Source organism: Struthio camelus, chromosome 3 (assembly GCF_040807025.1).
Source record: "Struthio camelus isolate bStrCam1 chromosome 3, bStrCam1.hap1, whole genome shotgun sequence".
NCBI classification, from domain to species: Eukaryota; Metazoa; Chordata; class Aves; order Struthioniformes; family Struthionidae; genus Struthio; species Struthio camelus.
This window is the reverse complement of record NC_090944.1, coordinates 18,438,971-18,466,429: the sequence shown is the minus strand read 5'-3', so window position 1 is coordinate 18,466,429 and position 27,459 is coordinate 18,438,971. Positions and strand designations below refer to the sequence as shown.

The 27,459-nt window shown below is 45.3% G+C and overlaps 1 protein-coding gene across 1 annotated transcript; it reads right to left on the bottom strand.

The window, feature by feature from the left end:
• Window positions 1-27,459, bottom strand: SDC1 (syndecan 1). The gene is made up of 5 exons (XM_068937108.1): window positions 27,058-27,459; window positions 5,593-5,674; window positions 4,042-4,535; window positions 3,692-3,821; window positions 1-3,124 (listed from the first exon to the last, which is right to left on the bottom strand). The coding sequence occupies exons 1-5, from the start codon at window positions 27,112-27,114 to the stop codon at window positions 2,958-2,960; spliced, it is 930 nt and encodes a 309-aa protein (XP_068793209.1). The 5' UTR covers window positions 27,115-27,459; the 3' UTR covers window positions 1-2,957.

Below are 27,459 nucleotides of genomic sequence, written 5' to 3'. Positions count from 1 at the left end.
TCACACTGGTAAATCCATCTTTAATATTCAGTGCAGCAAGGGGCTTGGGATTTTGTTTCCAGATAGCTTCAGTGCAAGAAAGAAGATATTAGAAACCAAAACTGTGGCCAGTTAAAAAAAAAAAGATAAAATATTTTTTACGGCCTTGTAAATGAAAATAATTGTATAGGCTGCAATAAAAGCCACTCTGATAGACGGGAGCCTTTGACGTCCCTATTTTGTGAGGGACGTCACTCCCAACTTCTGCTTTGTGTCCTCTTTTCCTCGCACAGGTTGTAGCGCCCGGGAGTGATTGATGCTCTACAGCACATTTTTTAGGACAGGCCTTCCTCTTCTCTTTCCACCGAGGTACAATCTCCCAAGAGTGTTTTGTTTTAGAAAGCACATTTTCATAGAACGAGTTGGTGCTGCCCATCCTCCAGCCCTGCCTGCTCCCAAACTTCTTGATGCGGAAGTCAGATTTAGCACGAGGGAGCCCTGCGGGGGACATACAGCCTTTCCTGTCCTTTTGAGGATGGTTGCAAACAGCACAAGCGAAGAGCGCTCCCAACAAATCAGAACCAGCACAAAGCACCGCAGGACTCTGACAAAGGGCTTTAGTCCAAGCCTCCTCTTCAGCCTGTTTGTGTCCCACACCACTGCCTCGGGCTAGAGCAGCCTCCTGCCATCCTGACACACAGGGCAGGAGAAAGAGTGCAGCAGGCCACACTCGCACCTTTCAACCTCCTTACGTTTAGCAGCAAACTCCGCATTTCCTACTTAGAATCCAAACTCCTTGAAGACTCGTGCAGTCTTAGTAACCACTTCCACATTTTGGGAAGTATTATACAGGGCAAGTGCTCACAAATCAGACGCGTTCTCGCCAAAATGCCATTTATTGCAGTATACCTTAACAGGGCATACAAATAACCAAGTGTTGCATCTTCTGCTAGAATTCGTATTTCATTTGTACCACTTAAATAACACAGAATGTCATGTTTGTTTCACAAACTGTCAGTTTAGACTACCAAAATATACAGTTTTTTTCTTCCCCCCAGCAAGGTTGTGAGGTACAACTTAAGTTTACCACTTTATCTTCCTGTGCTTTAAAAGAATCTTCTTCTCATAGATAAACCTATCAAACAACATCTCTACATTCCTCTACAAAGCAAAGAATTACAGCTGAAATTAACACCATCTGGTTGTTGCATTTAACCTATAAAAATTCATTCAGTATTAAAAAAAAAAAAACATAATGGACTTTGCAGTTTTACTTAAAAACAGCCAGCTACATGTATGCACAAGTTTTCCTTGAGCATGAAGTTTTGAATCAAAGAGTGTTTTTCTCTTGGGTTTGTAGAGAAGGCACCAATTTTAGCTGCGTAGCAGCTTGAGAGCATTTTATATTTCATTTAAATTACTCAGATATTTAAGTTTTAGTGTTAGTGTGCAACATTTGTACCAGCTCTTGCAATATTCTCCAATCATTCCCTCTGGCTCAAGGGTACAAATATTTATATCAGTTGTAAACACCCCTCCAGCCCCCCAAGCCTTCTACTCAGAGTGATGAGGAATTGAACTTGCAAGAAGCTAACCAAAGGCAGAGCAGAAGTAAGGCTTGTGCAGAACATCACACTTCTCTTCTAACCAATTTGGAGATACTCTGGAGAACTCTAGACCCTCAGTGAGGCTTCAGTGCCTTGCATCTGACAATACAGCTTCAGGCAGCCAGACTTTCCTCCGGAGGTGCTTCTCAGCCCTTTCTAGTCTGAGATCCCTAGAGCTGCTTCTCTCTGAAGTACAGGAACAGCTTCGGAAGAGGGGTGTTCTGGAGACACAGGAGTCAAGCATGCCAACTGCTGTACATATTTAAGGCTGTCTATGCTCAGACTTCATCAAACTTGTCTCAGATGTTATGCCTCCCTGCTCCCTAGCTGCAGAGTCATGATAGGCTGTTTTCTACCCTTTATCCCTTTGTGCCAAGGTATTGTGTAGTTTAGATGGTAGACCACGTTCTGAGGCAACCACTGTAAACAGTGCACAGAGAGGTAGGTGCTAGAACAAACCATCAGTCACCTGGTGACTACACAGTAGCACGGGATAAGAGGATTTACAGCACAACAGCCAAGCCTAGATTTGGCACCTAGGAGGGAATGTTTGAGATGGGACCGTTTAGAAAAAAAATCCATTTCTTAAATTTAAGTCTACAAGGAGCAAGAGGGCAGAAGGATAGTCCAATGCTATTAGTAAAATGTATTCTCCACTTAGTTTTGGGGTCTTGCAGGTACTAAGACAAAACAAAACAGAAAAACTGAATCAGCTGTTTAGGAGTTAGTTTTGAGTATGGGATAATGTGATGCAATCTTTCCAAAATATAAGTTATTTTAAACCACATGACAGTCATTTGCTTACCCTGCCCCTCACACTTCCTTTCACTGGAAATCATGTTCGGCTTGATGTTTCATAGCCATTAAGTGCTCCAAATATGGCAGCTAGAAAGAGCTAGAGAATTGCAGTGTACCAAACTTCTGCCCAGAGCAGAGATTTGTTACACTTAAAACACAGCTATGAGTTAAATAGGAAGAATCCCTGCTATATGGAATTTGAGCACTGTTAATTGTTTATTTTTGCCAGCCCTTTCCCTAAATATCAAGAGGTTTACATACAGTGCTCCCTTATCTTCTTCCCAAGGCCTGCCCCATCAGTCTTTAGATAAACCAAAGCAAGTTGAGGAGCTTGCAGTCCCACTTCTGTTTAAAAACAAAAAAAAAACAAAACAAAAAAGTTGTGCAAGAAAGCAGGGAATGTTCAGTGTATCCGGATCTACTTTGTAGTTATAAAATTTCCAATGGCAAGATGGTAAGGACAATACCCAATGATCATATGGCTTAAGTTTAATGCAAAGCGCACAAGGAGGTCCACGTGCAGTGAGAAGAGTCTAAGAAAGATGGAATTAGAAGTGTCCTGAAGATCAGTGTTTATGCATAGAATTCTTCTTGTTTGTGTGGTTTTTGGTATCCTCCATTAGACTGTTTAGGTTCATCTAGTGAATAGCTTCCTTCGTCTTTTTTCTTCATTCTGTACAGCATAAAAGCAACTAGAAACACTGCAAACACCAGGCCTACTAGTCCTCCAGCAATAACACCTAGAAAGGGGAAAAGGCCACAAATTACTCTAGATATCATGCCAGATAACACTTTTATGATTCTATGCTTCTATGTTATTCCTGACAACACGGTCCCAGTTTCAGGACTTTCAAAAATGAATTTGCCCTTCTGCCCCACGAACCAAGACCTGTCATCTTTCCATTACCATGAGCCTACTCATCTACATGAGGCAAACCTACAGAAATAGATCCGCCCCTAAGCCATGCTGCAAAGCACAATGAATGGAGCAAGGCTATGTTGTTCAGCTCTACTGCTCTTTAGACTCAGGCAGCATCAGAACAGTTTTACAGTAATTTGAGTGGAGTAAAAGAATAGGTTTAAATGTAAAATTCCAGATAGCCTAGAGGCGGCCACTGTGCTATTAGCCCATTAATATTTGCTTCAGCAACACAGAATTATGAATTACCACCCTCATTTCAGAGGCCTAATGTAAAAGTCTTGCCTTCATGCTCCGAGATCTACTTGCAGAATCACAGCTTCTGCTGCCTGGAAAGACTCCTACAAGGGTCTGCCTTTATTGATCAGAAATCTAGAATATCAGGTACCTCCAAGAACTTCTTTTCTGTCCATTATTCCTGATGCTCCTGCTGCTTTGGCATCCCTTCCAGAGTCAGCCGGCACTTCAGAGTTCTGGGTGGGGACCAAATCCTCATCTTTAATCAAGATGAAATCTCCCTGTTGGGACATACACAGCAAGTTATTCATGTTTCTCATCATGTCTGTTACTGGAGACTTTCCGCAGTTTTGCGTTTTTTTCAGCTAAAACCTCCACCAGTGTAACATATTAAGCCGATCATTAGTTTGGGCTAGTTACCACCTCTTCCTGCAGGTCCAACTTACTACCCACTGCTACAGCTATCTCCCTGAAAACGGTGTCAAAGCTCTTAGTCCTCACCGGATCTCCAGAGCCATCCTCCGGAACCTCCTCATGTACAAGAACTGCATCCTCAGGAGCCATCGTTGTGGGGGCAGCAGTAAAGTCTCCCTCATGATAGATGGGGGAGTGGGGCTCAAGCACATCTTTAGTATCCAGCACATCAGAGCCAGGGATATTAGGTTCCAGGCCATGGACTGTGCTTGAGGCTTCTGAAGGAGTTACATGAACCACCAACGGCAAGTGAGTAGTGAGGCTTCTCATTGTTGTTATAACCGTGTCATTTGTTGGTCTCTCAGCAGGTGAGTCCAGGTTGGGTATTTCAATCTTCACAGCTACAACTGGCTCCTCTGTCACTACACTACTAGTTGCAGATGGAGATATTGCTTCCTTTTCAGTTCGGCTCTCAATCCCAGGAAACAGCTGTTCATTGAAATCCATTGGTATTGCCAGTAATGAGGAATTAGTTGGTTCTGCTGGGATATTCCAGGTGAGAGACTGGTCTGTCACAGGACCTGGAAAACCAAAATGTTATGCTTAACCAGTTTAGAGACCTCGCGATAGTATCTTCAGGACGTTTGCCTAAGCGAGGAAGCCTAACCTGCAAAGCCAATTTTAGGAATAATAGTTCACATTGCAATTCCTTATCCTTTTCAGTGGAGTAAGTAGGGACAGACCTTGTCTAGAAGACTACATCAGTAGTCATCTGTTTTCCTCGAGGGCACAAGCACTAGTCTCTCTGCAGACAGGCCTACAAGGACATCTGCTATTCAGTACGCTGGTTGGTCAAGGATGGTTATTTGAGTCTCATCCCACAGATTTTTGTTATGTGATTTAGAGCAGTCACCTGTAATCTCAGCACCTTTAGCCATTGGTGCCTTTGGCACTGATTTCATGGTCTTATTCCTGGGGAATTTCATCTACAATACAAACATGTGGCTGGAGGCAAACAGAAGGATACCATGTTTCTGTTTTCAATAGCTTGCTCTATTCTCAGTAACATCTCCTAAACTGCAGGGTTTCACATTCAATATTGCATGCCAAAAGTGTCTCTCATGCAGTTTAGCAATCATTCTGACAGACTTTTTCTCCACCCTAAAAAAATTTTTATTCCGCTTTAAAAAAAAAAACATGGCCGTTGGGAACTTGCACATCTGATGACAGATAAAACTCGCACTGGATGTACATTGGCAGCTAGTGGTTTTACACACCCTCAAATGGTATCTCCTACCAACTCCTAAGTGAGGCAAAAGGTCCTTAGGCTTCCTCTGCCCCACAAGTGCAGAATCACTGTAGTTTCATAACATTCTGCAAGTGATTTCTCATATTAGTAGCAACATGCAGCAGAAACTGTTTCCACTCCATTTCAAATCTCCTACAACTCATTTTCTGCTGACTGTTAGTAGCTGAAGCAGTACAAGAGGAATAGATTAGGGCCTCTCTCTGTTCCTTGTTCTCATATTCATGAAGGGGTGTTGTTTTTCTTTTAACCAGGATGCACATTAAAATCCAGGGCGCCACACTCTAGAGACTCAAGTACAAGCCTCAATACTATAAGTGCTAATAACTCACCTGCACCTGAGCCTGAAAAAGTATCATCGTCATCACCAGATGAATCGAGATCTTCAGGAGGAAGGTTCAGATTTGTAGTTTGCTTTAAGGAGGGGAGGAAAAAGCTGTATTAGTGATGAGATTACTTAAAAGTAGTCATGTTGCCTGTGCAGAGAGTCTTCTAAGGGCTCCTGAACGTTACACCAACTTTCTTTTTCTCTGCTCAGATTGCCTTTTCTTATCTTTCTTCACTTCATCCTCCCCCTCCCCAAAACAGTAGTTCTGATTAGTCTAATTGGTATTGGGAAAGTCAGTCTTACTGTCAACCTTCTAAGCTGCTTCTTTCCCAAAGCAAGCGCAGCCTGGAAGAAGACAGCTGCATCTTGGTAACAGCCCATGGTTGTGTTGTTTAAGGACTGAGCCTTCTGGCTCAAGTTCTGACTGCTCACGCCTTCAATAGATATCAACGTCTTCATCTGTGAATTACCTCATTACTTCTAAGGGGGAGAAAGGAAGATGAGAGAAAGGGGTTTTCGCTTCTCTGCCTTTTTGTGCCCCTCAAACAGTGTTCACATATCTGAAACCACAGCATCTAACTGGAAGTAGAATCAGATTCCCTTTTTAAAGTATGGGCTTTCAGATTAAGTCCTGAGATAGAAGTCAGCCCTCCATGCAGAAGTATACTGCCCTGAGCTTTCTCCATTTAAGCTTCAAGGAGTACACTAACTAGTACAGAAGTTGAGTTGCTGAAATAAGAGGCTGAACTCCTGTTCTACTGTACCAGTTTGTCATAACGCACTGCTCACACCTGTTCAGGATATCCAAAGAGGACAATACTAAGTAAAGCAGAGGTGTTGGCCACTTTATACAGTTATTGTTCACATCAGTACAACACTCTTGGTGCATGACTAACACCAGATTTATTGCTGCAGGACTACCATTATCTAATCAGTAGTTCCCCATTCTCAGATTTCAAAGCACAACCCTGCAGTTGTTTCTTCTGAGCTTCATCTTTCCTCATCCAACAACAGTCCCAGTTTTTCAGAATTGACTTCCATTCTATCCTGAAAATGCCACAGCCATTCCTTTCCAGCACTGCCCAATCTGCAAGTTTAGCAGATACTGTATTGTCATCCAACCTGAGTCAGGTTCTGATCCTGGATTTATCAGGATTACAAAAATCTCACTTTATCACTTAAAAAGAACATACACTTTTACCAGTTTGCACCCAGGCCCACAGTATTTCCCTAGCTTGCATTAACATGGTGTCGTTTTAAAATGAACGTAAGATCCATTTTCATCCTAGGAAGAAGTTAGCCAACATTGGCATGATCTATCAAACAAAGCCACTGAGCTCTCTCGTTGTCAACTTGATTACTTAAATAGCTGTATTTATTACCTTAAAGAATGAAAAGGATATAAAGTTATCAGGTTTGTTCAGTTTTCTCTTCCCTTCTTAATACTTTATCCACCCTCCATATATTTGGAGAACAACTAGTTTCCGAGGTGACTGACCAGCCCATTACATGTTTACAAGGCTTGATCTATTTGAAGACATATGCTAGCTTCCTCTAGCCTATTCAAGTCCAAAATGTTACCCCTTCTATGAAATCATTGCAGTTAGAAGATTAAAAAAAAAAGTTAAACATTTCAGCAGTCTGCTTTGGTTGTTGCTTTCCTTATTTACTGTGGTGGTAGGTGGGGGGGGGGGGGAGGAAATGACACTTTTTCTTAGGTTTCTGCTGGCATATTTCTAGAGTAATTTCTTTTTGCCCTTGAACCTTTTGTTTAGCAGCACGTCATGAGGTAATCCGGATTTTTAGATTTGTCCCTGCTTGTTTGCACTGTGCTTTTGCACTCATCCATGGAAACTAGGTCAGATGAGTACTTCCTGTATGTTTTCCTTCTTGTACAAGTCACAAGCTCTTCGCTGACTTTAGACACAAGCTGATCTCACTACACTTTCCATATTCTTTCCTCACTGAGAGTTTGTACTCCTAACTTAATCTTTAGAAGACTGCCAGGCTTCCCAAACTCTTCTCCCTTAAGCTTCCATTCCAGTAAGTTCATAACTGAAGTTGTACCCCCAAAACAGCACCATTTTCTTTTTCTTTTTTTTTTTTTTTTGCTATTTTTCTCCCTTCTTTCTTTCAAAAGCAGTAGCAAGCACAACCCCTTGTTTTCACACTCAGCTTGATTTTGAGCTTGAAGAGGAGATGCATTTTCCTCCCAGTGGGAGGATACTATCTTGAGGCAGTTAGAAAGCAATCTCTCCAGCTTCTTATTAAAGAAAGACACTGCCAAAAGAGTCTAAGAACTAACACCACACTTCTTTATTTTAGGATCTCTTGGTATTGGGAAAGGAGAGGAATTTTCCCTCCAAATCTGAATCCTCAGTGGTAGCTCATATAGAAGCTCATACAAAAAAAACTTGAGCAGATTTGATGGTCTACAGACCATAGCAGCACTCTTGAAAGGATTGCAGACTGTCAGGAGATTAAATATCAACTCTTAATCTTGACTACCAAGCCAGCACCTGTCCCGCTTTCGATATTAATGAATGAGGCTTGTTCAGTCATGCCACACTTCCTTCCTCATTATCCAGTGTGTTCAGCAAGTTTATCTACTACCCTGCATTCCCCCTCACTCCTGACTTTTAAGCCTCTTCCCAGGCTGCTGCATGTTATGCTTCTCTATGGCCTTTGTCATGTACTTGTTTGAATCCCAATTTGAATCCTGTATCTTAGCAGGGATAGCTTCAACATATGGAGGTGCTCCTCAGAGAAGGCAAGCTAAGTGTTGCACACTCTAAATAAGTAGAGACCTGTTCCGTTCCTGAACGGAGTTACCTGCTGTTCCTGTCCCTTGAGGATGGCTACTGTACTCCAAGAGGACAACAGAAAGCATGTTTCAGGATTAATAAAGTCCGCTTTCCATAGCACTGCACAAGAACTTAGTGTAAGTTTCATTAAAGGTGTACATTTACTGTTTTTCCCAAAAAGCCTGTGCCTACAGGCTCCTTTAGGAGTTGGCCGCATCTTCTTTTGCCCAGGCACTTTGAGGCTTGGGATCTGACAGAGCGCGACACTTTTAGCCTCAAACACTCGGCAGACAGTATAGAACTACACACGTGTTTGCACAGCCAGAAGATCTCCATAGTGATCTAATTTCATGACATCACCTAATTTCATGACACACAAGCACTAAGGAACACTTGCCTAATTTCTTCAATTATATAACTGTACAGTTACATAAAGACCACACTTGTTGCCCCATTGATTACAGCTTCTGTAGGGATGAAGGGCAGTAAGCTTTCCTTATGACACCACAAAATATGAGCAGGGAGGAAAGGTCGTGTTTCTATAACGATCTGCTGCTGAAGGATTTCAGACAGCAAGGTCAACAAAAGACACTGACACAAGAGAGCATCAGAAGGGTTTGAACTAATTTGGGTTTGGACCAAGAGGGACCGTACTGTTCAGACAACAAACACCCACCTTATGGTGAAGGCTTTTCCATGACCTTTTATTGCAGCTGAGTTTCACCAAGGAGGAGGTTTCGATTAGTCAAGAGGATTAGGGGCGACAGAACACAGACTGAATCACCACTACTGCTATCGTACATGAGAGCTGAAGATAAATTCTAGCTTGAAGAAAGATTGTTCTGCATACAACTCTGAGAATAATATTTTGCGCTAAGGTATTGCAGGCTGTTAGATGTAATCAGCTACGTGGATGGGAGGTGCCTTTAGAAATCACCTCCACCATCATCCAGTTTATTTTTCAGTCTACTAGGACTATTTGTGGACGAGTCGCGCTATAATTGATGCCAGAGAGGTTGGACGAACACTTTGAAGTTCAGGCTGTGGATCCTTTGAAGGATTATCTTTGTCAGAAACATGATTGCATCTTATATGTTCTAGCGAAAAAGCTTTCGGTTTTGATACCGAATCCACACCATGTTGCTTTTTCACAATTTAACAAGCTCACGATTTTTTAGCTATTTGTTAAAGTCGCAGCTCAAATAGCTGATTAAAAATACTTGCCCGGACCAGGGAAACCTCTATGATTTTGGTGTCACTTTGCACAATAATATTTTTAACAATATGTTTCATATACATTGACCAGTTTCTATTAACCGGTGGAGACCCCTCCCCAAGTATCAAATCAGCCTGTTCAGAGGAACCCCTCTGGAGACCGCTAGCCTCTGCTCTTGCCGAGTGCTGTATTGTTATAGAACCATAGTTACTCACTTCTGCTGGGATCACCAGAAAGCTGCTTAGTGGCATCTTCAATTTAATCAAGAATGGGCCAGGTTTTCAAAACTCATTAGTGATATTATGGGCTCCAGAATTCTGACACACTCCAGAATTTTTTTTTTTTTTTTTGAAGGCATCATTTCTAACCATTCTTCACTCTTCCTCTTGGTCGTAGTCTCGATACGTGAGTCATTCTGTGCTTATTCCAGTGAGCTGCGAAGGAGTTCCCTCCTGCTAGAGCACAGAAGCTGAAGTACTGTCTCACGATGAAGGGCACATTTCTAGTTTATTAGCTGATCTCACTCCACCCAAACTAGGAACCACATTTCTTTAATTTGGACTCACGGTATATGTAAAAGGAAGCAGCTTATTTCAAACTGCTCTTTGAGGTAACCAAAAAAACACTGGCTTTGCCACAAGCTGCTACAAGCCCTAAACTAGATTAAGGATGATTTGTATCCCACTTTTACTAATCCTCGTTAGTGATCAGCCTATTACAGCAGTGTCAAAAACGCTTGAAATCCTCCATTATCTGAATAATGCTGTTAAATCTGCACATTTGTTTCTCCAAGTAGTAAATCCTTCTTATTCAGCTGAATAAGAATGAGCTGCAATGAGCTCTCCCGTCCCCGACAACTCCCTGGGCACCCTGCAAGACTCTTCCAACACTATAGGAAGCGAGAGCAGTGACTTGCTATGTTGTCTAACAACACAGATAAGAAAGAGACAAGCATTCGCTCTCTAGTTTGCCTATCATATATTACACTGGAGTGTCTGGAAAAGACTTGCACAGGGGTTTGAAGAGTTCTGAAATAAACCCAAATAAATGTTTGTCGTTCACCTTTTTCTATATTCTGAAGAGCAGAGCTAGTCATTAAGAGAACCGCTATCTGAAGTGGAGCGGCACGAGGAGTCTCTAAGCTCAAAATACTGACATTAGTGTGTGGGAAGACAAAGTTGCCTGCTGAGAGAAATTTTAGCTTAGTTAAACCTCAATATTCTTCAGTTAACACCCCAGACAAGATTAACTCCAATGCCAGCTGTCCATGGTCTCCAGGCAGCTTAGATGGTTAAAGAAAACAACAACAACAACTACAGCAAAACAGAAAGATTAATGAAGTAGCTATCTACCTAACCTACTTGCAATTATTTGCCAAAGAAGCAGACTAACAGCACAGGCCAAAGAGCAGAATCAACTACAAAAACTGCGCTAAGAACAGCCCATAGACTGGGGCTAGGCTCAAGCAGTACTTTAATCCCCTGCTACCCTTCTAACCAAGGCTGTTCAAAGCATTACAACTATCCACCTTCCCTATTTCAGGTGTTGTCCCCCACTGCCCTCAAATGAGCTGCTGCTGTGCACCAGCAGGCTTCAGCATCCCCACCTCTTCAAGCATCAGTTTATGTCAACTGGAATAAGACTGATCAGTGGCTCTCAGGGTTCTCCTCCCAAAGGGAAGGAGCCAGACAGGGCTCTCAAGCGGAAAGTAAAGGATGCTCTTTCGCTCAGCAAGGCAAACACCATTATAGCAGGACGAGGCAAGCACGCCAGTTAATCTGGCTGCTTCTCCATCATGTCTCCCTTAAGATAAGGGAATCTCAAAAACCCTGGTTGAACTGAGTTCTTACTGGTCTCCTGCTTTTGGCTAGTGCCCCAAGAAAGGGACCGTCTTTGAGGGAGAGGTCCTAGCTGCAACAGCAGTTGTTCTGGTTTGAAGCATGAACCACCTGATCATCACACAGTAGCTACCTCTGGGCACTCAGCAGTGAAACAAATACCTTCCAACACCCGCTTAAGAGAGGACTAGAGCTTTTAGGATCTATTCCACTACGAGCAGAAGAGACCACACCGTAAACTCTGCCCACCATCTGTTAGGCTTTGATCTCTCCTTTTTGTGAAGTTTTGTGGCCACCGCTGTAAAAGCATATGCTGATCCTTTAAACAAAATGCACTGACCAAGGAAGAACAACACCAAGTGGGTTTGCCCTTTCTCTGGCAACGGGCGCTACAACTTGGAAGTAAAGGCACTATCAGGCACTATCTATACAGCTACTCCATACACACAACAGCTACAGTGCTAATAGTTTTTAAGTCTCACCTGACATGCACCACACTGTTGCCTAGTCAGCATTACCTTTTCTCCTGACTGTGACAGGGCAGCTTTTTAATTAAGCAGGGCTGAAACACAGCCATCCATGTGCCAAGACTGAAAACGAACCGGCTTGTCACCGCCACATTGGGTTTCATGTTCTGCAACAGAGCCCTTTAAACTGTTGTTCACCCTGCCTCCTCCCACAAGAGGATGTCCCTTCATGCTTTTTGGACCATCCTCTGCGTAGCTGTTTGTGCAGTCTCATAGCGAACCAGATCAGGGAACTGGTCTGGTTGAAAAAAAAAAAAAAAAAACAAACAGAATAGAAAAGAATCGGAAAAAAAAAAAAACACACCCATCATGCAAAGAATTTTCCAGCAGGACCAGTTCGCCAGTAGCATTTGGCGCATGAATGCGCAAGTGTTTGTCTTGGCACAGGAAAGAGTGCAGCAGCCAGGGTTGCTTAAGCAATTTATACAGAATCGCAGCCTAGGTTCTCGGGATGCTGACACACAGTCACCTACCCTTTGGCACGGGGGCAGTAGTATCTTCCCCTGCCACAGCCATGCATTATGGAAACGGGCATCACCACCCTCAGACTGCAGGCAACATGAAAATCAGAGGTTGACTCAAAGGGCTGCAGAGGTTTACACAAAAGGAGCATGCAAAGGGGTTTCAGGGAAAGTTCTCTTCCACAAAGAATTTGTTTGTTCGTGATGGATGAGGTTTGTTTCTAAGTCAGACAAGAGCACTTAGAGTTCTCCCTGGCTTCCTAGACACAGCTGCTTAGTCACAGCAGCAAAGGCTAGATGGAAGCCTTACGCAGAAAGGCAGCAATACTTATTGTGTCTTGGGCCACCTGCACTTTCCCAGAGGTCCGATATCATTGTAGTTTTGTACTGGACAAAGAAGCTGCTGCAAGTGTTGCACTTCCTTCAGCAGAGAGGGCTAAGCAGTGCTGAGCCAGCAGGAGTCCAGCAGGGCTATCGACTCCACAGCCCGGGAAGCTTGTGGCCACTCAGCACACACAGCATCAGTGACAACGCATCAGTTGAAGGACTCATCCTTCACCTCAACTCTGACGCAAAACAGCTGAGCTACTTCCTGATTCTCTGTCGGCAAACTCCAGCAAACGTTTGATCAGTCCTTCAGCAACACAGTGAAGCTGAGCGAGAATCTGTGCTCCTGCTATTTCATCAGGAGGCTACGTTAGACAGGTAAGTTACTACACGCTGCTTTTATTCATGCCAGCCTGCTACTTCCAGTCAAGCCATACAGCCCAAGCTAATGATTGGCAGATCAATACATCCACAGACATGGCACCACACAAGTGCTTAATTTAACTCTGTATCAATGGCAGGTATGGGCTGCTGCAATATGGCCAAGAGTGGGGTACCTTTTGTCTCCCAGGTTAAAGGCAGCCTATGTTTTGAAGATGCACCCTAATGAGAAGCTCTTTTCCCTGCAGCTAGTCTCATGAGAAGCAGCCAATTCAGTTTTGTGCTACAACAGCTTTTGTTTAAAGAGCTTTCACTGCAGCTCTTTAACATACTTGTTAGTTCAGTCATTCATTTGTCAGATAGCACAAGAAAGCCACAGTCAAGGGATAATCTTAAAGAGTTGTATGGAGTAGCTGTAGCTCAGGGAGACCACACAGCTCACAGCACTGCTTCATTCTGGGCAATTAGTTTTAATCGATTTCAGCTAGTTTGAGAGACAAGCAGTGAGCCAAGTATGCCAAGACTGGACAAACCTAACTTGTCTTAAAATCCACCAGCTTGAAGTCACCAGCACTTCTTATTTTCTAGTGCAGCAAAGCTAGTAGAGAGGTCTAGCTGAAGTCTTGCACCAAAAACCAGTTCATCTACTTATTTGAACAAGAAGCACTGAGAACTGCTTAGTTTCAGTCAAAGGTAGTAGCAGGCTGCCATTCCCAGGAACTCTGACAAAGGACGGTCAGAAGACAGGTGTACACTGCAGGTCAGAGACAGTCTTTGCTGGATGGGTTTGCATTTCATAAAGGAGTTCAAGAGCTGAGAGACCACTGCTTATGCATGCAAGTACCTACAACACAGATAACCTGACCTTCCTGATGCAAGGAGAAGTACTTATAAGTGACAAGAGTTTAGTTTAAGGTCCCTGACCCCACTTCCTCCTCCTGCACTAGCAGAGCCACATGTCCTCCGGCTACCACACATTCCGATATCGCCCGTTCACAGCCACGTACAGTGACTGCAGGGTACACGCAGCCTCTGCTATGGAGTTCAAGCAGGTGAGGTTGAGCAACTCACCTCAGACAAGTGGTCAGCAATTGCAGCCACTTAAATGGAGACTGACCTTTGTAGCATTGCTCTCCAACACTTGCATACGCATTGACCTTAGGTCTTCGACAGCAGTCCAGCAACAGCAGTCCCTGTCCTCAACCACTTGTTCCCATCTGTGCATTGATCTCTGTTGATCTCTGGCTTGCATCCGTTTCCGAAATCCTTCCCTTGCCTCATCTCCATCCACCCACTCACCCTGTTTCATAGGATCAGGGCTGAGGACTGTCACTAGAGTGAAGTTTGCTACAGACTACAAGACTTCCTGGCAAGTGCAACAATGTGCTTCAATGTGTTACCCTTACACTGCGTAATTGTTCCTTGACAGCACATATGGGTTGCAGAAGCTAGTGCCCCACCAAGCTAAGAAACAACCCAGCTCCCAGTGAAGCAAATTACTTAGTATATCAGCTCTTCCTTCAAACTTGGTCTCTAGCTATGTTTACCAGTTTCAGGACTTGTACAGCAGCTAGTATATCCATTTGAGTGTGTCTCCTTCCAGTAAGGCTCTAGCACAGACTGGTTAATGTGCAGCTGTAGGCTATGTGCCAGCATCTCAAGAGGCTCAGCACTTCCTTGCTTCTCCTGCTGCGGCTGTCACTGTAAAGAGGGCAAGCCACCACCATTGTGGACACAAGAGAGGCAATTCAAGCACTTTGATTTCTCAAGAGCGCAACCTGCTCTTTCTCAGGAACTTCGTTCAGGAAATCACTGCTCAGACATCCAAAATGTGTCTGTAGGAAAACGTGGCATGTTTCTTGGCGTTGAAAGCGTTCAGATTAGGCTACTGGCATGTCAGAATGACCCTACTCTTCCCTAGGCCAAAACCTACACATCTCTCGCAGTGCTGCCTCTCAGCAGCACCAGGAAAACATACGTATGCCTCTGGTCCTAGGGAAGCCTGTTTCCTGGAGGCTTATGGCACCCTGAACTTGGTGGGTGGAACTACCACCCATTTCAAATGAGCTCCATGCTAGCCTCCGTGTGATCACTAAACTACTAGGAGCAACGCTACAGCTGGGTGAGCGCTCTAAGCTCAGCAGATTTGCTCCCAAAAGTCACTTCTGACTCAGCTGCCACACTACATGGTATTTCTGGGGGAAAAGAAGCTGATCTACTGCACCTGAGGAAGGGAAGCCAAAAACGCAACCAGAAATACTTCCCACCTCCAGGAGTTGCTATCAGGCATGAGCAAGTGTAACAAACAGTCTTTGGCATCTGGGCACATAGCTGGGAGAAGACCCAGGGTTATCCTAATCCTGGGAGTTTCCCTCCTTGAACTCTAGCAACTATCCAGTTCAAGACACTCCATGAAGTAGGGAGACAAAACTCTAAGATCTTCTTGAAGTACCACAAAAGCATTTTCACTCTACTAGCGATACACATTTCTGATTTGAGCAAACTGCTTGCAGTGTTAGGCTAGTTCAGTGAAATCCAAGTTTCAGATGTAAACCCCTGGTGTATCAGGCTAAGGTTTTACTGGCAGTAATTTTGGTTCCTAGCACCTAACAAGGTATTTCAGCAGAATGATGACCTCGCAGCCCTGGAGTAACCAAAGGTTTCAGCTAAAGCAGCTGAACTTTTTGTAGGTTTACATAGTCTGGTTAGCTTCACAACAACAAGGCAGCTGACAGGATATTCTGATTACTTGCATAAAGTCTAGAGCAGAACCACCCAGACTTAAGGTTTTCTAGGAGGAAATACCCTATAGCAACAGCCTATGTGCAAGACAACAAGGGTTACTTTCTATTTGCTGACACTTCAGCGGCCGATACATCTGCCAGCTGTAAAAGGCCTGCTGCTCTGAAACTCTGCTTTAGCCTCCTAGCTGTTCAGCTTGTAGTTCACACTACAGGGCACATATACGGTTCTTCATATCATGGCGATCGACTTCAGACTCAACAATCTAGAGGATACACAGTGAAGTTTCCAATGCTTGCGAAATAGCTTTTTTCCTAATAACCTGCATCTTCCATACATAGAGCCCAGACATCTGTGACTTTAATGCTGTATTTGATTATAAACCTTATATCCAACTCCTTAGTAACAGCACCACCACCACTCCTTTTCAGGCACACCTCCATCGAGGAGCTGACTGATCAGGGAACAGGAAGCATCCAGAAAGAGCTGCCTGGCTTGAGCAGACGTTCACCCAGTCTCCATCTCACCTGTGCATGCCAGATGGCAGCCCCATCCACACTCCACTACCTGATCCCTTGATGCTGTTATTTGCCAGTCTGCTACAAAAGACCTTGACTATTTGCAAGGGAGCCATAGAAGCAAGTTAGACTTGAATAGCAGAATGAGGCAACAGTTGTCATTCAGCAGCTCCCTTCTGATTTCAGCACACTGACTATAGCTAAGCTCTAACCAGTACTAAGAAACTCTGTTCTTACACAGCAGGATTCACATCAGTCAGCCATGGGCCTGTTAGGAAGGAACTTTCGAGTCTCAATCAGCAGCTAATGGACACCATGCAAACAGCTTTGGATTTCGCCTTCAGTCCAGTGGGGGCACTTTCTGCACGCTGGCAAGCCTTACATTAACTCAGCACACTTAAATGTACTATTTTTATTTGCTCCTGAGCCCCGCCATTTCCAAGTCACTTGAAAAAGTTTACTGTGTGCTACAGGATGGAGCCAGCATTGACATGAAAGAGTTAAGGCTTTCCCTATGCCCTAAGGCACGCCATCAGGTCTGTTTTAGTCACAGGATCTTATAAGCATTGACTAAGTCTAGATTGTTTAATGTAAAAGTCATCCCTGCCACACAGCTGCAGTCACACCAAGCATGACTAAGCCACGCACAATAGGACTGAAAGCTCTCCACTAGATGCATGAGCCTCATCTCAGGTGAGGAGATGTGTTCCCAAGACTCTTCCAAAAGAGAATTTCAGCATCACACCATCCTTCCACATACTCTTAGCACCTACTGAGTGCAAGTGCCCATGTCTAAGAAAAGTAGCATGCAAGTGCTTCCGTTACACTAGTCTCCTTGGGATGACCAGCAGGCCATACAGTCTTGGGGCACAAGCTGCACATTTCATTGGATTACTCTAATGCAGAACACAGCGCAGACTGCATGAACTCCCTTTGAGGAATATACATGCACACAGCCCCTGGAACATGAAGCAAGTGGTCTACCCATACAAAACTGTACTGAGATCAAGTCTTCAGCCTTATCCTGGGACTCCCATGTTCTCTGTATTCAGGTTTACAAAGAGTTGGTAATCCTGCACATAAGACAGAGTCTGCTTGTTTGCTTACTAGGTGTTGCATAATTTAACTGTAAATCAGACAGTAAAGCAGATTATGGAAGCTGGTTGGTGTACTTCCTGAGTCATGAGGGTGTTGAAGTATCGTTCCAAAGCTGAAGTATCCAATGAAACCCTCCCATCAGAAACAGTCTTTAAAATCCTGCTGCTGCAATTGTGCTCTAGTCACCTATAGCTTTACTCATTTTAAAAATTACCATTATACATTTATTGATAAAATGCCTCGTGGATTAAACTAATTGACTCTGATCTAGACTCACTCAACTGAAGTGTTTAGTACTGTATCACAGAATCACAGAATGGTTGAGGTTGGAAAGGACCTCTGGAGATCACCTAGTCCGACCCCCCTGCTCAAGCAGGGTCACCTAGAGCAGGATGCCCAGGATTGCATCCAGACGGCTTTTGAATACCTCCAGGGACGGAGGCTCCACAACCTCTCCGGGCAACCTGTGTCAGTGCTTTGTCACCCTCACAGCAAAGAGGTTTTTCCTCATGTTCAGACTGAGCTTCCTGTGTTTCAGTTTGTGCCTGTTGCCTCTCATCAGGCATCTGTAGAACAGAGCCCTGAACAAGGGGCTGTTTCAGAGGCAGGACGGACAGGAGCACTCTGATCCAAGCCGTGATCCATCATAACAGACACTGGCTTCAGCCACCTCATGCCTTCATTCTGGGGTATATGGCTTGTTCCCCTTCCTTCTCCGTGGCCTAGCTTCAGAGCAGTCACCAAATCCGTTGAGGCAACTAGAGTTCAGGAAGAAATGTTACCACATTTGTGTAGTCCAGATGCTTTCCTGCCTCTTATGGGCAACTGTGAGGCTTAGTAAGTCATGATTTGGGCATCCTTGCATTTTACACATCTGTATCGTGAAGAGAAAAGAAATATCACTAAGGCCACCTCTCTTGGAGTGTCAGGCACTGAAAATAACTCAGTGAAAACACACACGTCAGGCACTAAAAACAACTCATTACAGCAGCACTAAAAATCGCAATTCAAGGTGAAGTACTTTAGTGCCATGTTACTCCTAGCCCAAAGGACTCCTAGGCCTTTAGTCCACAAAACTTTCTGGCAGGAATACCTTCAGATTACCTTAGATGCTCCCTAATAATAGATAAAATTAGCTCACAAGACATTGCTCATACATCATTTTGAGTTAAAGATATTTCATACAGAAACAACTTGTGGGTCTACTCAGTGACTACCAACTCTAGTCAGCACAACAGACGTCTAAAGAAAATAAGAGTATAAAACACTGAAGAATCAACTTATGGGCTAACACTAACACTGAGCAGTGCCAAGCACAGGCTGAATCACTGGCATATTCTGGCACCACCAGCACTATATGGAGTACTTTGCTGTTACAGGTTTGTAGTGCAACCCCAGAGGCCTCAGTTGATTTTACACAGGGTTTCTCATGTAACTAGTCATCCTTCTGAAGACTACGAAAGGCCCAAAAAGGTTCAGTTTTCAGTGGGAAAGTCACAATCTTCTATTATGAGCTTTCACTTTCTTTTACTGGATACTGCAGTCTTCACAATTTCATAATATTCTGGGCCTGGTGCCAGCGACCCACCGGCTACATCTGTATAGGTAAATTAAACATATCAGGGAACATCCTCAGGCACTGTAAAACAATCATCTAAACCAACAAATTGTTAGAATGATGCCCAGCACAGTTTCAGGTCTTTCCAACCAGTATGCCCCCAAACAACATGTGGGAACGTTCCTCAATAGATGATTTGGATGCAGTGGTGGGGATGGGGGTTTTAAGGGATGGGAGTAAGACAATAAGATCTCTGTATGGTTGTAACCCTGTGACATTTCAGTTGGCCTCAGGACAGAACAGCTCCCAGCCTGTTGCACTTACCAGAACAGGTATAATAGTGAGTCCTTAGATCCTTTTTACTCTCTTTGGCTGTCCGCTGGGGAGAAGGGGGCATACTGAGTGTTTAGTATCTTTTCTGTTGCAACAGTAACAACTTTAATTATTCAGGATCACACATTCCAGTTCTGCAGCGAGAAGGTCACATATCAGCATGACTACAGGCTGCAGTCTGAGGAACTTTTAACAGCTTATTCAAACACACTTCACAGCAGAGGCGATGCTGCTGGAGGATTAAGTTAGCAGCTTCCCTGTTCGAGGCCATGAGTCAGTTGATGTAAGAGCACGATAGCAGAGCACTCCTCTGCCACTGCCTAGACATGCCAGAGTCAGCCCTTTGTTCGGTGCTTTGTTCACTGATGGGAAAATAGTCACGATCTAGATGATCCCTCCATTAGGACAGAAAAGAGATTCAGAAGTCAAAGCTGTCTAGCTGCAGGCTGTTCAGCAAGTTTCGGTGCAAGCCTCATTTTTCTACCGCACGTAGATGCCACTTACACCCTGTTTGAGCTGGTGAGGTGGACAAATCTCATCTGGCCATCAAATTTGCCAGTGTGAGTCTCTACAGTTTCATAAGCCCAGAGCAGGGAGGAAAAACTTCACATGTTATTACTGTTTGCGTCAGACATGAATTCAAGCAAGCTTTGCAGTTGCTCTGGTTTGGGCTTTTATTCCCCTCACTCCCAGCTTTTTGACGAGAGCAAGTCTGTGCTCTGCCACTAAATAAGGATACCTATCTGTTTTAGCTGCTCAGCAGGGTAACAGGTCATCTCTTCCACAGAGATGCTCTTACCCCAGACTGACATCCGGGTAAACAGACAGGCTGCTCTCAGTTCCTGCAGCTGTGCAGACGCAAGCATGCAAAGCTCCCAAGACCACCCGCTCTGGGGTTAGGGCACAGTCTCCAAATCCTGCTGTAAGCCAACATCCAGACAGGGAGACCTACACATGTTCATCCAAGCTACTGGTTTCAAAGCATACAATAAGACAACACAAGCCACAGAATATCTGCTTCCAGCATACGCTATCTTGATTTTAAAAGGCGCACAACTCACATTTCTTTCGAGGCATTTCAGAGCCTTACCCTACCGGTCCCCAACAAACTACAGATCCACTGCTGACATTCGTTTCATGTAACAGGTAAAAGTTGTAGTCTACAGAGCAATATTTAGACTATGAAAGGCTACAATGAACTGGTCAACAAGAAGAATATCCTGTTTAATCTATATGTCACTCCCAGCAGAAGTTTTCAGGATGGATAGGTTTCTGTTTTGGGACAGGAAAAAGTCAGGTAGTTTCCTCCTGCAACACTGTAGCTGCTGGTTCTGGTCCCCAGGGAGCACGCAAAGGCTCCCTACCAGCACAGCCTCGGCAGTACCCACTATGACACAGAGCTTCAAAAGAACTCTCATCTGGAAATCGTTATACTAATCACTGCTTGCTCTCCAGATGGTAGACTGGCTCCACTCTCCCCTGCCCACCTCTGGTCTCAATATACAGTCTGCTTTTCTAGTACTCCCTGGATGGAAGGAGCCGGCAGGAGCTCCTGACTGGCTCTGTGAGGATGTGTACTGCCACCAACACCAGAAACTAATTAGAAGAGCTTTCCTGTGCTCAGTGTGGGACAGTCAGGGCCTGCAGAGTGGCCCAGAAAGCATTCAGCACTCCCTCCTTAAAAACTGAATTGAGTTCAAGTTTCCTTCCATTTAAGGGGCCATAAGCTCCCCATCACGTGGGGCAAGCAGACAAAAGAGCAACCCGTTCTCCAGCTATGGCTTGTATCCACCAAGGTGATGGAGCCAGGGCATGCAGAAGCTGTTGCATGAGCCAGGCAGTACCTTGCAGAAGGCCAGCTGATAGGAGCATGCACTTGGGACTGACTACAACCATAATCAAGACAGTCAGCATGTGTTCCCATAACAAGCATACAGCACATTGCCATCACAGCAAACAAACCCGGAACATGCAAACACAAACCCTGTAGTTCATGCACACACAAAGAGCCGTTTGCTTCAGTAAGTACTAAAGCTACAGGGTGGAGCACGACAAGAGGACAAAGCCGCCATGAAAGGCAAGATTCCTATAACTATTTAAAGTTGGTTGGCAGGCAGTTTCCCATCTTTTTATTAGTGTGCCTTAACAGAAACAAAGGAAAACATGATTAACCCTATTCCTTTTGTACAATTCAGTCTAGTCAGGAGTCATGCTGTGACAGCAATCCTGAAGAGCTTCCAGTCATGAGAAAAAACCTGAACACTAGGAAGCAAAGCGAGTAGATGCTCAAGTGAAGCGTACTGCAAAATAAGGGCTACAGAGAAAATGGTACCACCAGACAGCATGGCAGCCAGATGCCTAAATGAAGCATCATGAGCTCTTCAACTGATCAATACCCCAAAAGAGCTTTCCCTACTAGGCTTCTGATTTGAAATTATGAGTTACAACATCTCCATGACTCAGTTGCAACTGCAGCTTCAGTGACTCAACAGGAAGTTCTGTTACCAACTCCATCCAAATCCTACTAACACACTGGTTCCCATCCAGCAAAGCTGGCCTCACTGGTGAGACAGGTCTCAGCAGCGAGATACAAACATTACCGTCAAGCATGGCAAGAAGCCCAAGCTAACAGACTCTGTTGGACCCATGCCGGTTCCACAAGACCCAGAACGTCGACTGCAGCCAAGCACTGCTTGAGAAACTGAGCAGTTGGGAAACCGCTGCATTAGCGGATGTTGCTCCACAGGAGTTGCTTGTAGGAGGTCCAAATGTTATCTCACCTTTCTGCACTGTGAAACCTCACCTCAACTTTTCCACTGGCATCTCCACAGTAGAAAGTGCACTATCCCAGGTTTCTAGCCAGACCAGATAAAGCTCGTTTCTGCGGTACACCAATAGTCTAGAAGAGCAGTAGTTCAAACAAAGTATACTAGTCAACACTAACTTAAAGACCTGTTAACAAAACTGACACTTAGCACTGGAAAGGAGATGAACCTCCCTGATCTTTGCATTTTAGAATACCTTCTTAACTTTGAAGATAAAGGAACCTATAAGAAGCATCAGAACTCCTTGTAATGTTGCTCAAAATAACTTCTACTTTTCAAGTCCACTGCCTGTATCAAAGTCTAGAGAAGAATAAAAATGCCTCACTTCTGATCTCCAGGTAAACAATGTCTTTAAGTACCAAAACACTCTGATTCCATCTTCACAGTTCACGATCAAAAAAACAAAAACAAAAAAGTATCCACCTATGTTTCTGCTCGTATTTCTCAATTCAGATTGGTGATACAGGACCCAACCATTCTCTCTGCTACAGCCTTCAGCAGAGCAAGGCTATGGTATTGTTTGGAGGCACTGATCCAGATACACTAGAACAGAAGACAGCTGTTGTTCTAGCTGGAAGTTGGTGTTTCCCACTGCTTAGGCTAGTCCTCTTGGCACAGAAAAAGGAACTATCTAGTTTGTTCGTTTCTGGAGAGAGTTACCAGAAAGTTTCACGCAACAAAAAAAGCTATCATCTCAAGCTAAATCGCTCTCAGATTAAGACACTAAAATTAAGGCATCTACGCTCCCCATATAGTCAAAATGGGACGTAGTCAGAGCCTGGATGTATCAGCTTACCTTGCTATCTTTCAGGCTTCCCTGATGATATCTCCATGATTATAACGAGAGCTTAGGCATTAGCACACACGTTAAGATACCTAATGTACATGTCTACATCAGCTGAACACTGTCCTGAGAGTTCTAGCGCCAGTGAAAGTACCCTATGTCTCAGCAACTACATGGTGTCTTGGAGTCCTGCGTTAATAGCTCTGAGTTCATGAAGAGAGGACAATATCCAAGATGAAAACCCTAAGAAGTAACAGTGCTGAAGCACTGCCATTTTACCATTGACAGCAGCTCCTCAGGAAAGAGGTCCTGTCTTCTCTTTCCCAAGAAGCTCTTCCCTCCACTCCTACAGCAGGCCCTACTAAAATCCCAGATCCCTACATGCCAGATGGCAAACAATTGTGGAACGTGCCTCTCAGGCATTAGGATGGTTCAGCTGGACACAAGAACCACATCAAACAAGATCAGGACAAAGTGGAGGCCACCTGGAGACACCTAAGCACTAGCAATGCAAAACACATACTTAAAATGGACCAATTTTGCTGTTAAAACAGCAGCCTACGTTTCAGGTTAGTGCACTAGCTTAATTTTAGAAGGCTTACAGGTTCCTTGCACTTGCTGTAACTTGTCTCAGGTTGTTAGAGAGGATTGTTTAGTTTCCAGAAGTTTCATAGTGCTGCCATTAGAAACATTATCTCTTCTAGCCACCCCTACCTGAAAGAAACCTAGAGTAAAAGACTGCAGACTTGCACCAAAGTCCCCTTATATAATAGAAATCGCAGCTTATTTGTCTCTGCTCTAATTAGAGTTGACTAGATATGAAATACTATTATACGGACAGGTAGCCATCAGCAAGCGAGTGTCCACATGGAGAAGTGCTGTTTATAGTGCTTGATAAATAGAATAAGGTGACAGTGTTCTGCATGTACTATAGAAGAAAGTGGTTCCTCCTTACCCACTGCCTACATGTTTAATAAGAAAGCTGGACTACTTAATGTCTTCTAATTTACATTCAGAATGACATCACCCTTGGAAAAGGGTTCTGCCTGCCCTACTAAGCTTGCGTTAGCCACCAGCACATACTTCACTAGATGAAGCAATCAAAACCCTGTTTTCCTCAAGATACAGTCTGGATTGTCCACTGCCTTCCTGCAACAGGCCTATGTATCTTGGCACAGCTAGCTTCACGGCAGGGATATACTGGGCACCAGTTTGTAGACGTTTCCATTTAAGACTATAACCATGTTAATCTGTTAAGACACATCAACCTTCTTATTTCAAGGAAGAAAACACAGGCGCCCACTAAAGCCACCTAGTACTTTTACATACAGGAGAGTAATCTTGCTGTTTTGATAAAGGACTTGGGCAGGGACTTGTGAACAGTTGGGCAGGGTACAGACCATGCTGAGAGACAACCACCACATTAGGGAGTTTGGTGACAGCAAGCATCCTCCTGGGTACCCAAGCCAAGCACGGAGATGTTGCTACATTTGCCCCATTGCTACCACCAAAACTTGAGCTCCACAGAAGCAGGGCTCTAGACTGGAGCTGGAAAAGCAAACATCCCTTGCACATACCTCTCAAGTCCCTACTCCTGGCCCCACCATTTTTAAAAAGTGCAATTACTTTCATACAAGATGTTTTGAGCAATAAAGCACTATCCTGAAGAAGATCAGAAACCCCTTTAACCATTCTTGCAGGTAAGACTACTTGGAAAGAAAAGCAGCGTTGGTCCTTGGTCACTTTCTTGTTCCTGCTTATTACTTCTGTGACAATGTACATAGACAACTTAAGTTAGCAATAGCCAAGGGTCAAGGGATGTGCAAGAGGCAGTGATACACTTCCCAGTACTCAGACCATCAAGAACCAAGCACAACCACACCAGTGTCTCCAACACTGATCTTGTACATGCAGAGGACTTTGCAACGTCATTCTGCTTTCTGTGTCCAATGCTGAATTTTTCTGTCACTTGATAGAAATGCATAATTACTCCAGACTGGTGGAAAGGGAGCTCAGCCCGTGTCACTGACATTTCGACATGGGAAAAAAGGCCACGTGATCCACAGAAGGGAAGCAGCCTCAGCACTGAGTCACCACCGAGAGCTTCAAGGACTTCTGCTCCATGTGTTCACTCAGGACTCCCCAGGATCTGAAGCGTCATCCACGCCTGAGTCTCTCTTACATGGAGGAAAATTTCCGAACAGCAGACACCTCAGGTTTTTATCATCTCTAACAAGAAACGTTTATCATGGCGGGGAATTTCATCCAATTGCACTACAGGGGCTGCAGGCAAACTGCAGGTTTTTTTTTTACTTTACTCAGTAGAAAGCCTATTCAGAACCAGAAGTAATGAGCAGAACTCTCTTCCCATGAAGCAGGACTGCTTACACTCACATGCTTGTCATTTTTAGCCATCTCATGGGCTAACTACTCACTGTCACGTGGTCTAGAAGGGTACGTATCCAGATCTACAGGTTGAGCTCAGATACTGAGTGGTATAGTTCATCTCCCCACAAGTTTCAGATTAATTATTTCCTTTCAGAAAGGAAAGGCACCTGTTTTGAATTCGATGATCCTGCCTACTTAAATGAGGCCTCATGTTCCACTTCCTAACTCATCCACAGGGCAGAAGTCTTCACAAGCGATGCATACAGAAGCCTGGCACATGCAGGAGAAGTGCAGGGTGCGAAAAGGGCACAGTGAGTTAGGCTTTGTGCTCCTCAAGAGGTGAAAGCAGCACTCCTATCCCACATATGCTAACCCCGCACAAGGACTAAGCTCAGCCCAGGCCCTCAGCACAGACCTGGAGCACCAAAGTGGAGCACACTTTTGCAAGTGTGAAATGCCAGATTTCTGTGGAAAGGCCCTCAGCAGGCAGAACAGACCGGGGGAGCAGTGGGAGAGGCATCCTCTATTCATGGATGACATCTGGTGGCTGCTGCTGCACGGAAGCAGAAGTTTCCGAGGCTGAAACACCGTCTGCAGCCCTACAGAGCCTCTCCACAATTCCCCAGGAAAGCTGTTCCTGAAGGACTTTTGACAAAGAGCAAGCCTCGTTAATGCTGTGCTATTAACTATGTTCAGAAGGTGCAGATTAAATCAATGAGAGCAGAACTGGGGAAGGCAATCGTGCCAAAGCCCTGGTTAGCTGGATTTGATGCTTCAGCTGGAGGGACCGGTGGGGCAGGCAGCACGCTGCTCACCTGGGAAAGCAGAGCTCGTTTTTACATGGGCTGCTGGAAAGCAGAGACATCAGGGAAGCAGAGGTATTCATGTGCCAGGCCAGCCACCCCGGATTTTTCACTTAGTGGGCAGAAACGTCAAACATCCGGGCATACCCTCCGCAGGCAAAAGGCTCTCTGGGCACAATGGAGGTTGGGGACGAGCTGACTTCCCGAGGTCCCCTCCAGCCTGAATTATCTCACGAATGAGGCAGGAGCAAGCCTGTCTCCGGAGCTGCCCGTGCCAACCGAGCGTGCCAGCGGAGTCCCCGGCCACAGGTTACCCCCAAACGGCCACATCCGAGCTCTCACCCACACTTCACGTCTCCCGTGCAGACCACGCTGGAGGGAGGAGGGCCTGAGCGCCCTGCCGGCCCGCGGGACTCAGGGGGAGCGCCGCAAAGCCCCCGCGGCCGGGAAGCCCTGCTCACCCCACCCCACACCGCCCCGGCCCCGGCCCTGGCGCGCTCGCCGCCTCGCACCGGGGCGGAGCCGCCGGCAGGTCGGGGGGAGCAGCAGCAGCAGCAGCAGCAGAGGGTCTGGTTTGAATTAAGGCTCCCGGGGCAGCCTTGGCTAGACTCCGCCGCCAGCACAAAAGGCCATTGAAGCCCTCGTCGCCGGGGAAGCCGGCGCGGTGCGAGGGAGGGCACCGCTCGCCCCCGCCCGAGTAACCTGCCGGAGGGAGGGAGGGAGGGAGCCCGAGCGCAGCGCGCCCCGCTCCCGCTCCCGCTCCCGCTCCCGCCCCGGCCGGCGGCACGCGGGGCTGAGCGGCCTCCCCGCCGCCGCCGCCGCCCCACGTGCGCCGCCGCCCGCGCCCCGCGCTCGCAGCGGCTCACCGAGACAGCAGCCTGGAAGCAAAGGGCTACCAACCAAACGGCCACCGCGTTTATCATCCTTCCTCCTCGCCGGGCTTCGGGGGTGCAGAGCCTGCCCTTTCTTCTTTCGCTCCCCGCCGCCTTTCTGTTTCTTTTTTTTTCCCCCTTTTCTTTCTCTTTATTTTATTTTATTTTTTTAATATATGCAATTTTTCTCCTTGCAATTTTCTTTTCTTTCTTTTTTTTTTCTTTGCAAGCCGCCAAACCAGCCTCCCAGCAGCACTCTGCGGCGGCGAGGAGTTGAACTCTGTCTTTTAATGAACCCACTGCAACAACCTTCACCTACGGCCACCCCCCGGCCGGCCCCGCCTCCCTTTCCTTCCCCTCCCCTCCCCTCCCCTCCGCTCTCGGCGCTCCGCTCCG